We start from the raw sequence: 17,006 nt of genomic DNA, 5'->3' as shown, positions 1-17,006 counted from the left end.
CTATTCGCCTGGAAAATCTCTGATGTGTTACTCTTGCATGGGCAAGTGTCGAGAATCAAGATTCAAATATACAAAAGGGGTTTATTTGTCACTCATTGGTGTGTCATGCTCCACTCTCCACAGACTGTGCCAACAATGAAAAATATATAACAGCAATGTAAAAGAGTTCCTTTGATGAGGGCTGTGGACAGAAGAGACAAACCCAAGTTTTGACAATTGTGCAGTCTTTCAAAACAATTGAATAAAAAAAAGGAGAACAATAAACTTACATGCTTAAATCAAGCACCACAGTGTAGAGATATTCTGATTTCAACTTCCTCAGCATTGTGCCTGAGACAAGACTGACTCATTATTGATATATTCAAACCTGGGCCTCTGCTTATGGAGGCACCAACCAACTGTCTTAAGGACAGGTTCACTCAGTACATTCACCAGAGTATAGTGAAAATAAACAAATAAACATTACCCAAACCTTACAGAAACCATCATCTTTCACAAGGAAAGTATTAATCATGTTTTCAGCAACACAACTATTTTCATTCATAATAAATATTACACAGAAGAATGCACCCCACCCCCCTAGCAAATGGTATGTCCAATTACCATACCCACCCTGGTCATCTGTTACTGATCGTCAGACCAAGGAACGTAATGAATGGAAGGGACGTGAGTTATGTGACTGGACCCCGAGGATGCGCCATGACCCTTATGGGTGGCAAACCTCACACCGGACGTTCAATGAAATACATGGCAGTGAATGGAGCCGGCTGGACCAGCTCATGAACAAACACTATTTATGAATGATTGAGACCTTTGTTGCCTGCCTGCCTGCCTGCCTGCCTGCCTGCCTGCCTGCCTGCCTGCCTCTCTGCCTCTCTGCCTGCCTGCCTGCCTGCCTGCCTGCCTGCCTGCCAGCCAGCCAGCCAGCCAGCCAGCCAGCCAGCCGTGGCAGGCAGCCTGTTGAGCAGCCTAAGGGCCATTCACACAGAGCACTATAACTATAACTGCAGCCAGCCAGCGTAGAGTTCTCATCGGGCCTGAAAATGAAGGCCCGGCCCTACCCTAACTGGGTAGGGTCTAATGGTTTCCATTAGAATTAGTGATCTTTTTTTCAGGGTCACGGTGGCACAGTCGGTAGTGCTGTCGCCTCACAGCTAGAAGGTCCTGGGTTCGATTCCCGCTGGGGACGCTGTGGGCGCTGGGGGCGTGTTCCCTCCTCCACGTCATCAGTGCCCATACCCGAGGCGGGGTTGGCGAAAGGGCCTTTCTGTGTGGAGTTTGCATGTTCTCCCCATGTCCCCTAGGGTAGGTACCCTCACAAAAACATGCCGTAATCCTGGTCTCTAAACTACCTCCCCCTGGCCAGCCGGGGCGCCCGATGGAGGGGAAAGGAACTGGTCGGAATAACGTGTTCCTTCCACGCGCTACGTCCGGCCGGGGAAGCTCTCCCCTGTCGGGTGAAAAGAAGCAGCTTGGACTCCTCATGCATAGAAGGAGGCATGAGGTCAGTCCGCTGCCCCCCCAGGTTGGCAGAGGAAGTGTAGTGCCCAGGATTACATTAGATAATTGACACTGGGTGAAAAAAATGGGTTACAAAATTGTGGGATAAAACATTTTAGAAAAAAAAAAGAATAGAATTAGTGATTTCCAGGGGTGAGTAAACATCTTTGAATCAAGTAGCAGTGATCCTCTGATGTGACGCAGTTAATATGTCCAATACTGTCCCTGTTAACAAAGTGCAACTTTTTCATCATTCACCGTTGGCTAACGCTGTGCAACAGTCCCGAACAGAGCTATACAATATTATGACAACTGTCAACTTGACTATAATCTACTAGGCTACTGTAGGCCTATATAGTTTACATTAATCATTGCCTCTCAAACCCACATACCACGCGTAATGTGCGTTGCCTAACCAAAAGAACAGACATACAAACAATCAACATGCCGCTCGATTGCGTGTCGACAGCTTGCAGATCTGTTCTTTTGGGCACACAATGAGGCGCGCTGCGCTACGATGGGAAAATTAAATTGCTGTACAGCGCTACGATTTGGAAACCAAATAGCTGTAGCCTACAGTGGACTGTAACATTGCATGGTCATCATGTAACTATATTACGTGTATGCAGTGAACATTAACATTAGCGCTTTCATAGTTATATGGAGCATTTACCGTGGTGACATTAGGTTATTCACCCAGCTGGGTTCAACGAGACAGCAGTGTCTCGTTAAGCCCAGACGTTTCCAAAACGAGCTATTGCGGATTAATCGATGGTCGTATAGAACATTTAAGCATATGGCAAGTTAACTTAAGTTATATACTTTGATGCTGAGCACTAAGCAACTCATTTGGTTCGCAAACCAGAGGCCAGACAGCGGTAGCAAGTTCAACAACCACCGTTCGATTCTGTCACTTCTCTGGTACGCTGCTGCTGCCTCCTCCTCCACCATGCAGTCCGGTCACATAGTATAGTAGCCTAAACTGTAAAAGTTAATCGCCAACATTCACCAGCTCAGCCCTCTTCATAAATACATTACACAAACATAATTGTTATTATTTTTAACGGAAAATCACAGAGCCCGAGGCAGGTAGGGTCGGGTTTGGGCAGAGATTGAGAACTTTAGAGCCAGCAGCGGTGTTGTTGAGCAGCCTGCACCACTCAGTTCACACGGGTGTGATGTTTGTTATTGCTTGGCCCCGTCGTATCGCTGCTTGCAGCTATATTTATTGTGTGTTTATCTGGGAGCGTGCGCACGCACGTGCGTGCGTGCGTGATTGATGCAGCGTGTTGTGAAAGGTAACAGGCGTTATGGATGTAATGACACAGCATCCAGACAGGTCTGAGATCCAAACTGTTGTCACATCACAGCTACCGTGATGAATGGGGACACAACACTCTGTCTGTCTGTCTGTCTGTCTGTCTGTCTGTCTGTCTGTCTGTCTGTCTGTCCCTCCCTCGCTATCTTTTTTGTTTATCTTTGTATCTCTATCGCTTTTTGTTCTACTATTTGTGTGTGGTATTTCAGTGTACAGTATTATAGAGTATGTGCTGTACATGTACAGTATGTATGTGTGCGTAATAAGTGTAGACAGTAGCCTGTGTGTCTGTAGTGTGTATGAATGTTGTAAGGTGTGTGCGTGTGTGAGAGAGAAAGAGAGATAGAGATAGAGAGAGAGAGAGAGAGAGAGAGAGAGAGAGAGAGAGAGAGAGAGAGAGAGAGAGAGAGAGAGAGAGAGAGAGAGAGAGAGAGGAATGGAGATAGATTGATCTCCTATATTACGTGTGACGTGGTTCATTGATGTGCAAAGCAAACACTGTTCATTTGCATGCATGGCTCCGGAGGGGAGTTAATGAAGCCTCAGTAGCCAGGGGTGTGTGTCTGTGTGTGTGTGTGTGTGTGTGTGTGTGTGTGTGTGTGTGTGTGTGTGTGTGTGTGTGTGTGTGTGTGTGTGTGTGTGTCTACAGTGTCTGTATGTGTACATTGCCCTCATTAACTATATATTTTAGCAGGAAAGAAGTGGAAATTACACCATCCCAGCCAGTGTTAATAAGCAAACGGCAACCTACAATTGTGTGCACTGCATATGAAGATGTGTTTTACATGGAATATTCTCTTTTCAGAAAAATCCTATTAGAGCATGGCCGCATTGAAGGACAAAACAGACAGACAGACAGACAGACAGACAGACAGACAGAGCGACAGAGCGACAGACAGACAGACAGACAGACAGACAGACAGACAGACAGACAGACAGACAGACAGACAGACAGACAGACAGACAGACAGACAGACAGACAGACAGACAGACAGACAGACAGACAGACAGACAGACAGACAGACAGACAGACATCTGCACTTACTTTCATTATTGTTTTACAGGCAAAGTGGGAAAAGGGCAAGAAATTCCAAAATCTTTTTCCGATGCATCTTACGTAAATATCAGAGAACACATTATGAAGAATAAGAAATGTGCAAAATAAGTAAAGAAACGGTGGAAAATGTAATGTATTAATAATGGTAAGCCACCTGGTATTGAACATTTATTCACCCAAATACAATGCTAATTCTATGTTAACAATCTGATAATTCACAGCACTGATACAAATGACATTGACATATCATTGGCTGAAAGAAATTGACAGGAAGAATATGGTGGGAGCCATATTATTAGATGGTAGCACTGCCTTTGATGTGATCAACCACAAAGGATTACTTAAAGGGGCATTCCACTCATTTTCAACATTTTACTGTCATTAATGTACCTTAGAGCTGTTGTGTGGGAATAATAAAAAAGTTCCCCCATTCTGTGTTTCCTAGAACTAGAGGTTTTCATAATTACAGTTCTAGGAAACACAAAATGGGGGGACTTTTTTTTTCTCCCACACAACAGCTCTAAGGTATATTAATGACATAGTAAAATGTTGAAAATGGGTGGTTTTCCCCTTTAATAAACTCAGGTGTTATGGTTTTGCCCCAAAGTAATTATCATGGGGTAACATACGTTAGTCCAACGTACCAGAATTCCAACATACAACAACACATTCCATGACACACCCATGGGCGTGGCCGATTAAGACTCACCCGTGGCCAGTTAAGACACATATGTGGCCGGTTTTTAGATTTTTAGATATTTTAGCAATGGCACCATGTTCATGACCAAAAACCTGTTATGTCATGCAAATGTGGTCTCACTTCCTTCCTGGACTACGAAGTCACACCTCCACGCAGCCTCCCCCTCTCCACAAGGAGAGGAAGTATTATGGCTATTGTAGGAATTCAGCAATCCAGTCAAACTTCATTCTTTTTCTGGCTATAGGGTGCAAATTTCAAATTGTGCTACTGTTATCTACTACAAATACTATTATCATTGAGTGACTGCAGTTTCTTCTAGCGGTGAAATGCCCCCTTAAGACTGGTCGCATGTTCAACACACACGCACGCACGCACGCACGTACGCACGCACGTATGCACGCACGTATGCACGCACGCATGCACGCACACACACACACGCGCGCGCACACACACACACACACACACACACACACACACACACACACACACACACACACACACACACACACACACACAGTTAGTATTAGTCTATCTTATTTTTATTTGTTTGATATGACAGTAATAGTATGTTGGCAGTTCTTTATCAAAATTTTGTTTTATTTACTATTACTGCTCATTTATTTTTACTTTTTCTTGGGAACTAATAGGGATCGATAGTGTTGATGATCATGAAAAGGGAACATATTGTCTGAGGGAATGGGCATTTTGACTTTGTCAATGTTGCATTTGTCTTGTTGAATGTCATGTTCTATGTTACGTGTGGAAGTGGAACCCAGGAAGATTAGCTGACGTTATGCATCAGCTAATGGGGATCCTAATTAGCTCAATAAACTCAATAAGAACACATGTGTAATCTATAATCCTTAGTGTTCTCAGTTGGCTTGTTCTTGCCCTTCCGCCCTCAGTAAAGATCGAAAACCCCAATGAAACCAATAACGTATGTTCTTTTCCCTGTCTCCAAGTGGACGTGGAGTAGTCCTGCGTTAGCGATAATTTTAATAAGCTGAGCTTCACTGCTGTGCCATAAGGGAGAGGAGTATTTGCTTGACACCCGTATTGCCACTGACACTAATGAATTCCCTGACTCCGTTCGGCGTGGCTTTGATGCCACGGAGAATCTACAGGGCGATGATGGCTATATCTCAATGGGATAGTGAAGGATTCATGCCATATCATTTACAAACACGTACAGTATGTGTGGCAGGTTAAGGCTTTTCTATCCCTTTGAACACAATTGCTGTTCGACCACACTTTCAGGCATGGCTATAGGCTAGCTGCAATTAGCTGCAGGTCGTTAATCCAATAACATGCAACTTGACAGTTAAAAAAAGCTATTCAAAAGCAAGGCAACCCAGAGGTGTGTATAACTGAGTTGTAGTACCCTACAAATGTACAGATAGAGTGATGCATGTAGATTGTAGACAGTCTCATTATATTAGATGCACACTCCACTGCATGGGACTCAACTAATGATCAAAGAGGCAAGCATCACATTCAATAGTTTATTCCACTACGTTAGCTAGATTGGTATCGTATTATTATTTCTTCATCTGCCATAATGTTTTCATGCAAGTTCATCATCTTTGACATATCACTGTTGCTATATTGAATTAATTATTATTATTATTGTTTTCTTGCCTGATGAAAATATGAAGGGAATTGGGTGCATTAATTATTGTCAATATGCTAAGAACAAAAAGGGTATAGAAAAAGAAGGTAAGGGCACCAATGTCAATTTCGCTATCATGCAAATCCAGAATCCAGATGGCAGATTCGTCGCACCATGGGAGCAAAACATTCGGTGGAATGCATTGGAGTCTGATGACCAGATGAAGACCTGAAGGGGTCGAAACGTTGTATCTCTATAGAGCGTCGCAGTCCAGCCCATGACGAGAGGCCCGGAAAAGAATTCCCCATTCATTTTCCCCATAGACTTTTCAAAAAATATTTATTTAAAGACGTTTACCCCACGGACAAAGCTTTTGACAAATCATGACAATAAACACAATGTTTTGGGCCGATCAAATAATTAGAAAGAAAAGGCAGGGTTTTTGAAAAAAAACAAACACTTTTTGTTTTGTTTTTCTTCTTACTAATTATTTGATCGGCCCAAAACATTGTGTTTATTGTCATGATTTGTCACGAGCCGAGTTGGCTTTGTACACGGTGTAAACATCTTTAAATAAATACTTTTTGAAAAGTCTATGGGGAAAATGAATGGAGCTCTCGTCGTCATGAATGGGGGCGGGAACTGCGACGCTATAAAGGTTTGGAGCTCAAGACCTGGTGTGCGAACTTCATCTCCTCTAGCCTGATGACCAGCCCATGAACAAACACTACTTCTGAATGACTGAGACCTTTGTAAAGTATAATAGCTTCTGGAAAATAAAATAAGACATATAACACATTATTTGTCTTGTTTTTTGATGTGTACACTGTCCCAAAATCCCGTGATATACCTCCAAGACGATAGCAGCAACGATACCTGCTGCTATTTAAATCTTCAATAAAATGATGTACAGTGCAGTGCATCGAAAAGAAAGTGATTAGAAAACAACCTGTGATATGTCGTCTTTTATATTCCTGAACCGATTATATGACAAAAGGTCTCAATCGTTCATAAAGTGTTTGTTCATGAGCTTGTAAACTTTTTGTTCATGCACTTTCATGGGTTTGCCACCCATGAAAGCGCCCATGAAAGTGTCATGGCACAGCGTCCAGACCGAGCAGTCCTCTCAAAGAGCACTTATGGGCGGCTGAAATTAGAAACTGGCCCCTGTAAAAATAATTAAATCCCCCCCCCCCCCCCCCCCCTATATTACTATACTGTACCTTCCCTTTTTTCTAACCGTGTATATGATTATTATTTTTTGCATAGAAGTGTATATTTGTATTTCTTTAAATGTTCTGATGAATTGAAAATGGAGGACCCTTATGTAAACAAACAAGTCTTAGTGTTTTCTCCTCTTAGCAGTGTTTGACCTACACAGAGAGGGCTGTCAGCTAGAAAGCAATAAGCAAAGGTATCTGAATGTAAATGTTAGACATCTGACTTTGAATAAACTGGTGATAAACTGGTGATTTTGTTTTTTTGTTTAATAATTCAATTCCATTATAGAATAATGGAAGTATGCAATAATAATACATTGTTTACTATAATGTGTAATAATGTGTTTAATAATATTTTGCTTATTCTAATTGTATAAAAACAACTAATAAACAAAGTTACATGACAGGCCAGGCTTACGTCTTCTTTTGTGTATCATCATCATCATGATCATCATCATCATCATCATCATCGAAGAGGCCAGCTTCTGGTCTGTATGGCAGATGGTAATTATATATTCAGCAGTCTGGCTCGCCGCACACGCTGCGCTGCAAGCCCCACTTCCCCATAGATAATTTGAAGCAGCAAACCGCAGTATGTAGGAGGTTTAGCTGGGTTCAACATTGCCGTGTGGTATAGGTCTTCACCTTTGACGGCATTTTCCCCACTTCCCAGATGTAGCAATGGATACGCGTGGGTCCGGCCCAGCTGTCTCTCAAATACTGCTTCCAGTCATGTGCTGATAGACAGGTCCTCAAGTATAGAACTGAACAGCTCTTGTGCCGCCTTGGTGAAGTAATGGTGAGACTTTAATCTGCTTGGAAGCACCACTGTCATTGTGGTACTGGTAGGGTGTCTTGCAGATACGTGCCAGTCATGTTTCTAGAGTAGGGCTGTGGACAGCTTAGAAACCTGTCTACTCACTCTGCGTCTCAGAGGAGGGCTGTGGACAGCTTAGAAACCTGTCTACTCACTCTGCGTCTCAGAGGAGGGCTGTGGACAGCTTAGAAACCTGTCTACTCACTCTGCGTCTCAGAGGAGGGCTGTGGACAGCTTAGAAACCTGTCTACTCACTCTGCGTCTCAGAGGAGGGCTGTGGACAGCTTAGAAACCTGTCTACTCACTCTGCCTCTCAGAGGAGGGCTGTGGTCATCTTAGAAACCTGTCTACTCACTCTGCCTCTCAGAGGAGGGCTGTGGTCATCTTAGAAACCTGTCTACTCACTCTGCCTCTCAGAGGAGGGCTGTGGACAGCTTAGAAACCTGTCTACTCACTCTGCGTCTCAAAGGAGGGCTGTGGACAGCTTAGAAACCTGTCTACTCACTCTGTGTCTCAGAGGAGGGCTGTGGACAGCTTAGAAACCTGTCTACTCACTCTGCGTCTCAAAGGAGGGCTGTGGACAGCTTAGAAACCTGTCTACTCACTCTGCGTCTCAGAGGAGGGCTGTGGACAGTTTAGGAACCTGTCTACTCACTCTGCCTCTCAGAGGAGGGCTGTGGACAGCTTAGAAACCTGTCTACTCACTCTGCCTCTCAGAGGAGGGCTGTGGACAGCTTAGAAACCTGTCTACTCACTCTGCCTCTCAGAGGAGGGCTGTGGACAGCTTAGAAACCTGCCTACTCACTCTGCCTCTCAGAGGAGGGCTGTGGACAGCTTAGAAACCTGTCTACTCACTCTGCGTCTCAGAGGAGGGCTGTGGACTGCTTAGAAACCTGTCTACTCACTCTGCGTCTCAGAGGAGGGCTGTGGACAGCTTAGAAACCTGTCTACTCACTCTGCGTCTCAGAGGAGGGCTGTGGACAGCTTAGAAACCTGTCTACTCACTCTGCGTCTCAAAGGAGGGCTGTGGACAGCTTAGAAACCTGTCTACTCACTCTGTGTCTCAGAGGAGGGCTGTGGACAGCTTAGAAACCTGTCTACTCACTCTGCGTCTCAAAGGAGGGCTGTGGACAGCTTAGAAACCTGTCTACTCACTCTGCGTCTCAGAGGAGGGCTGTGGACAGTTTAGGAACCTGTCTACTCACTCTGCCTCTCAGAGGAGGGCTGTGGACAGCTTAGAAACCTGTCTACTCACTCTGCCTCTCAGAGGAGGGCTGTGGACAGCTTAGAAACCTGTCTACTCACTCTGCCTCTCAGAGGAGGGCTGTGGACAGCTTAGAAACCTGCCTACTCACTCTGCCTCTCAGAGGAGGGCTGTGGACAGCTTAGAAACCTGTCTACTCACTCTGCGTCTCAGAGGAGGGCTGTGGACTGCTTAGAAACCTGTCTACTCACTCTGCGTCTCAGAGGAGGGCTGTGGACAGCTTAGAAACCTGTCTACTCACTCTGCGTCTCAGAGGAGGGCTGTGGACAGCTTAGAAACCTGTCTACTCACTCTGCGTCTCAGAGGAGGGCTGTGGACAGCTTAGAAACCTGTCTACTCACTCTGCGTCTCAGAGGAGGGCTGTGGACAGCTTAGAAACCTGTCTACTCACTCTGCGTCTCAGAGGAGGGCTGCGGACAGCTTAGAAACCTGCCTAATAATGTCACTATCCATTGTTCAATGGCTTCTATACAGTATACTTCCGCATGCTAACTTTCCAGAAAAAGAGAAAGTCTATAGCTTATATTAGCTTGGAATCCCCATTGCTGATGTCACTGGTAGGCAGGCTTCTGAACAGTCCAAAGCCCACTATTGAGACACTGGATGAGTAGACCGAGATAGCGCCATCTTATAATGAGCGTCAATGAGGACCAATTATATGAAGACAGTTTGAAAATTAAGTTAAGTGCTCCTTTAATGGTTTTCATGATCTGGTGGATTAACAGAGTGTGATGACCCTTTTAGAAAAAAAATTACCAGTAGGAGATATACAATGGAAATAACTGTGAAAGTTGGAAAATATAAACAGAATTAAAATTTATATTGTCAGAATACATTTTATGATGGCTTTTTGAGCCATGCATCCATTACTATATACCGTACTCATTATTAATTTACATGGGCACTCAAACAGGTCAATATGGTCAAAATGTTCATGTTTCACAGACAGACAGACAGACAGACAGACAGACAGACAGACAGACAGACAGACCTGTTTTTGCCTCATTTTCCACCCTCTGAACTGCTTTAAATTAAGGCAGGTGTGCCCAAATGTACACTTAATGTACAACTTTAGAAGGCAATAATTACCTTTATACAAATCAGTTTGTCGACTACATTCTATTTAATCAAACCAACTACAGCCAGAATACCAATTTGTCTGGGCATGCATAAATGTCCCCAAAAAGGGGTTTAAAGATTATATGGGCGCTGCCGCTGACCTTGTCAGACACGAGCCAAATTGGTTCTCATCTCAGATTCGCAGTGTTCCTTACTCAGGACTTTGAGGAATATAACTTGTTCCTCAAGATGAATTTCATATATGCAATATGTAGCTGCGCTACATATTGCAAATATGAATTTCCATCTGCGAAGAAGCCATGAACCAAGGTAAGGATAAACACAATTCCATTCAATCATATTATCACACATATCTCTATTTCTCTCTCCCTCCCTGTATCATACAATTTCACTCTCTCTCTCTCTCTCTTTCTCTCTCTCTCTCTCTCTCTCACACAGGCTCATTCAGACTAATGTGGTCTTTCCGTCATCCTAATATCACCACTATGCTCTGTGTCCTACAGGGGTCGCACGCACGCACGCACGCACGCACGCACGCACGCACGCACGCGCATGCGCACGCGCACGCGCACACACACACACACACACACACACACACACACACACACACACACACACACACACACACACACAGAGGTTCTTCCACTGAAGGTTCCATAAACTTGCCTCCCACTTGCCCGGAAAATCCAATTTTCCCCTCTGGAGCGGGGCATGGGCTATTCCTGGAACCTTTATAGGGTCCAGATCAAATTGAAACCTCGATAACGTATGAATGAGCTGTCTCTCCCTTTTGCTCCCAACAAAACCAAACCCGCAGTGGGCGTATGCCCTACGATGTGAATGCATATGCACACAACTATCTGCATGCGTGTGACTGTGCACACACACACACACGCACAGACACACACACGCACACACGCACACACACTCACAGCCGAGGTCAGACTCTGGCGGTGACTCGGTCCCAGCAGCTGACCGAACCCATGCATACTCATTTACAGGCAACCAATAAACTGCATGCTTTACAGGGAGGGTGGGAGGAGTCAGGGCCAACCAGCCAACATTATGAGCGAGCAGGGCTCTGTGGGTCAAAAATCTCATTATATAAGGCCCTTTGCCAGGGGTGTAAAGTAACTAAATACATTCACATAAGTACTGTACTTAAGTACAATTTTTAGTAATTTGTGATCTACAAGCTCACAATGTGTCGCGATGCGACAATGCTATTTTCAGAAGATTGTTAGACATTTTAAAACTTGAAATGAGACGTTCTGCATTATGAGGACTTTTACTTTTGATATACTTTAAGTACATTTTGATGACAATACTTTAGTACTTTCACTCAAGTAAAATTAGAATTCCGGAATTTTGCTGTAACAGAGTAGTTCTACATTGCAGTATTGCAGTATTACAGTATACAGTACTGTTACTATAAGTAAAACACGTGAGTACTTCTTCGACCACTGCCACTGCATGGCCATTTGCATTAAGTATAGTTTATTGATGCCAGATAAATCTATGTTTGTATTTTGCATTGCTGTCATAGTACTGTACATTGCATTTCATGTCAGATACGTTTTTGACATGCTTCTTTTTTCTGTATTTACAGTTTCACACTTTTATTCTTTATTAAACAATGTTTTAAAAGAAGAAGAGTGTTTGTGCTATGTCTTTTTTAATACTATTATATTAATATTATTATTAATGAAATTAAAGAAAGACGAGGTCCCTCGTCTTGGCACAGGCGGGTCGTGGAGAGAAGAACAAGGCCCTGCGTTCTTGGCATACACTAGTCTCTGCTCCATCTCTCTAGAGGAAAGGTGACCGGTGTAACACTTGGGCCAGAAGGTATCTCAGCAGTACAAAGGTTACTCTGGAAGGGCCTTCCATCGTACTGAGTGGCTGACGCAACGCGCCTCGCCACAGGCTTGTTATGACATAATAATCAACCTCTACGTTATCTTTGTGGTGCCCACGCACGCACACACACACGCACGCACGCACGCACGCACGCACGCACGCACGCACGCACGCACGCACGCACGCACACACACACACACACACACACACACACACCAGGATTCTTTTTTTCTAATGCAACATGACTCAGAGCAGGGTTAGGCTAACACTTGGTTGGCCATTAGCTGTCAGAAAGCCTTGAAGGAAATTAAATATATATATACTAATACTATACTAAACCAGGGCAGGTAAATATCAGAAAAGGATGATGAAACCATCAGAAACATTTTCTTGTGTAGTAAATTGCAGAATGTTTCTTATGCAAGAGCAAAATTCCATAGACAGACACTTTGAGCATCTACTCAAACAGAAGTGAAAATGTTACTGTTTTCTATCGGTGTTAGAGTACATGACTTGTGAAAAACCTATTTTTTTTTTAAAACAGCACTTACACAGCACTTGCTGTACTAAACCACACATAATGTATGTTTTCTTAACCCATTCTGGGCGGGAACCCCTTTTGGTGTTTTAAGTATTATGTTATACTTTAGCTATTTTTTAAAACTTGTGAAAATGTGGCGCAAATCTTTGAATGCTAACGTTTTTAACTCAAATCTTATTTTTAGGGGTCCTTGACATGAAAATGTTTGAGAACGACTGACATAGAAACATAGGTTTTTCAAGAAAATTTGAATATATTTGTAGAATCATTCTCCAGCCTAAATGGGTGAATCATAATATGTCCACAGTATCTTCTACAGTACATATATGTATTTCTACAGTACATATATGTATTTCTACAAGGTTGTTGTGTACTTGTGATAGCAGATTCATCATGGATTTGCATATACTTGTATATTTGTCTGACATGACCTGCATATGAGATGCATAAGATCTGGTCATCCCAGCTTAGTAAGAGGTTCAAATTAAGTAAAAATATTTAGGACGATCGTCGAGCCGATTCTACGCTATGGCTCGGAGACATGGACACTTTCAAAGAAATGTGAGAAAGGGCTGGATGGCACTTACACCCGCCTTCTAATGAGTGCACAAAGTCTCTCTTGGAAGAGCCACCCATCGACTTCTCTAATATACGTGTGTTTCCCCGTGTTTCTTCACTAGTCCGATCCAGAAGAACACAGTTTGCTGGCCAGTGCTACAGAGCTGACAATGAGGTTATATCTTCCCTTCTTCTCTGGAATCCTTCCTCAAAGCAGACCAGAGGTAGAAAACTGTCGTTCCCTGATGTCATCGCTAGGGACACATGCATCAGTAAGCAGGAACTGGGGATGGCAATGAAGGACCAGGAAGTCTGACGTGGAATTGTGAAATACATGATCTCGCGGTTGAAAATGATGATGATTATGGCACACATTTGCTGATACTATGCATACCGGTACTACTTTGTCCTTATCTGACATCATATGAGCACATTTTCTTCCACTTTCTTTCCTTTGCCACGTTTTTCCTAAAATCTCCAAACTCACAGAGACAGGTTGGCATTTCACTCATCAAACCTTGGGTGCAATCCGGAGGAATTTAAAATGTCGTTTTTTCTTTATTTGTGGCGGTCGTCAGACGAAGGCTGAATGCCCACATCAATCCATTCCGGTTAAGAGCAACGGCCTGGCCATGCATCCACACCGCAAGGACACGCGCGCTGTGGAGCTCAGGGACTGATGCAGTCCAGGGACAAATCTTATTATACTGTAGCACTTGTTTTGTTTTTTATCCCGAGTTTGACCTGTGCAAATTGGCCGGGAACACGTTCACAAAACAACATCTTATAATGGCTTATGTGTACGCTTGTATCCATGGTTACTGGCACGGCTTTGTGCTTGCGTGTCTATGTGAGAATGCGTGCACGACTGCACGTATGTGCATGTGTCCTTATGCACGTGTTTTAGAGGCGTGCATGTGTACAGGTCAGAAGAGAAACCTACACTACTCCCCCTCATAACCTTCATTCATAATTATATAACCTTCATTCATAATTATAACAGTGTGAATGCAGATACCGCAGCGTGAATGCATGGACGCATACTGCGTGCGTGCGTGCGTGCGTGCGTGCGTGCGTGCGTGCGTACGGTTGGAGGCCATCGATATTGTCCTTTTCTTTTTGCTGAGGTTTGCGTGATCTGCGCAAAAGGACAGTTAACCCATTTTGGGCGGGAACCCCTTTTGGTGTTTTAAACATGTTATAATTTAGCTATTGAAAAATAGCAGATCTACAAGCTCATAGCGCGCCACCGAGTGGCGCGCTACGAGCTTGTAGGTCTGCTATTTTTGAAAAATCGTGAACATATTTATTTCAGAAAACTGGAGGATTTAGAAGGATTTTTTAAAATTTTGAGGTCAGGCCTAAATGGGTCAAATAATAAGGGACAATATCGGTGGCACCCAACTGTACGTGCGTGTGTGTGTGCGTGCACTCACAGCCATCATAGATGTCGGTGGGGATGTGTACAGCCGTTTGGTTGTGGTCAGCCAGTCGCTTAAATGAATGGTCCAGTTTAAAGTCTGGCCGGATCCTGTTCTTTCTCCCCTCTGTATCATTTATATCCAGCTGGAGTGGAAGAAAAACAAGACAAAAGAGGAGGCATGTTATAACTGAAAGATACACGGAAAGCAATAAGAAACTCTTTTCTGTTGGCCAAAGTGAGGCAGCATGGAGCTGGCACTGTGTGGCTCCGTTTAAACCCATTCAGGACGGGAACTGCTTTTGGTGTTTTTACCCTTTAGGACAGGAACCCCCTTTTTTTTTAGAAGTTCAGGATTTAGAAAGCATTTTTAGAAATGGGTTAAAAATCATGACCCTCATATTACCAGAGTTGCCACGGTTTCGGTTTTGTTTCCCCCGCTCAGAGCTTTTTTATAAGAAAATCTGACTGGCACTTGGTAACATCGTGAAGTCGTTTTCGTCCATGCAAAATGGATGGAGGCACTCCCATTGTCTGTGCTAGCATGGTCAGACTAGCATCACTGCGTAGATATTAGTCTGGAAGTTCGGTGTGACAGATTTATTTCCAAGGGGGTGGTTACGAACAGATCCAAACGTCACAGAAAAAAAGTCTCACTTTGAATAGTGGGCTCTGATTGGTCACCCACAACTCTGGGGTGTAATTCAAGGTGCCAGACCAATCTCCCCAAGGATTATTTTTTCCTTTGCAGATTTGTGTGGTTTCCAGGATATGTCTGTGCCCCCCAGTGTTAGATGTACAGAATACCTTCACGACAGACATAGGGACATAGGGACACACAAAGCTAGGCCTACATGTTGGAGACGGTGTGCCACCGCTCAAAAATGCACATTCACCAGCGTACCTCAATGAGAGGACTATATGAACCTGGGAAATGCATGGATAGAGGTATAGAGAAGAGAAAGAAAATGGCAGTTGTGGTACAAAAGTATTGGTATCAAAAAAGTATACTAGAAAGTGCTCATTATGCAGAATGTCTCATTTCAAGTTTTCAAATGTATAAACAAATCTTTATTTTCAAATGGCCAAAATGTACCCAGCCAGCACACCAACGTGGGTCCCATGTGGTTTAGAGGTGGGCTACCTATGTGGGAGCCAGGTGGGATAACCATATGGGACCCATATAGAAATGTCAGCGGGCACCAGATGGTTCTCACCTGGGTTGCCCATGTGGGTTTTAAGTGGGTGCTACCTGGGCCCTAGGTGGGCCCCAACTAGGCAATAATGCTGAAGTGGGTAATGTATGTTTAGTAATAATAATCAAAATCTACAAAGTAACTATAGTAAATACAACTGTGAAATAAATGTAGTGGAGTAAAAGTACAATGTTTGCTTCTGAGATGTAGTGGAGTAGAAGTAAAAGTACTGGAAAGTACAAATACCTCAAAACTGTACTTAAGTGCAGTACTTGAGTAAATGGACTTAGTTACTGTCCACCACAATGGTAAATGGGGGGAGTTTAGAGAGACAGAGAAGGGAGATTAAGCGAAAGAGGGGGAGGGGGGGCTGTGGGAGAGAGAGAGAGAGAGAGAGAGGCAAACGCTTGCTTCCTAATAAAGCAACCGTGTAGCTATAGCTCATACATCTCATCTGTCAATTAGAGGAGAAACATGGCAGAAACCTCTTCACCTGCGAGAGGAGAGGGAGGAGGGAAGACAGAGAGCTAGCGGGGAGAAGCTGAATGAGGAAGAAAAAGCCAGTGAAGGAATTAGACTAGAAGAGGAGGGAGGGGGAGTTAAGTGAGAATAAAAAGTATGGAGACATGAATGCCGTGAATATGGAGACGGTGGTTCTCGATCTGGAACATTGTCATGTCAAAGACCCCCCCCTAAGTTGATATTTGGCCGTGGACCCGTAGGCCCGACCCGGCCCAAAGCGTTGGGGCGGTAAATAAGCAACTAAAATAAGCAACTATAGTGCTGACTGTCAAACATCATTGTCCAATGTTTTCATGTCAAGGACCACCAATATTTTAAAGAAACTTTACAGATAAACAAGTCCA

General features: G+C 43.8%; 1 protein-coding gene across 1 annotated transcript in view; it reads right to left on the bottom strand.

The window, feature by feature from the left end:
• The window catches only part of LOC306923967 (voltage-dependent calcium channel subunit alpha-2/delta-1), a gene marked incomplete at both ends in the record, with an annotated part of 153,476 nt that overhangs the window by 79,236 nt on the left and 57,234 nt on the right, over positions 1-17,006 (bottom strand). Inside the window, one exon of the mRNA XM_079502312.1 lies at positions 14,961-15,090. Coding sequence (XP_079358438.1) covers positions 14,961-15,090 — 130 coding nt within the window. The remainder of the gene's footprint in view (positions 1-14,960; positions 15,091-17,006) is intronic.

This window comes from Electrona antarctica (genome assembly GCF_951216825.1).
Source record: "Electrona antarctica genome assembly, chromosome: 5".
Classification (NCBI taxonomy): Eukaryota; Metazoa; Chordata; class Actinopteri; order Myctophiformes; family Myctophidae; genus Electrona; species Electrona antarctica.
Note: the sequence above shows the minus strand (reverse complement) of the source record. Positions and strands in the feature narration are given on the sequence as shown.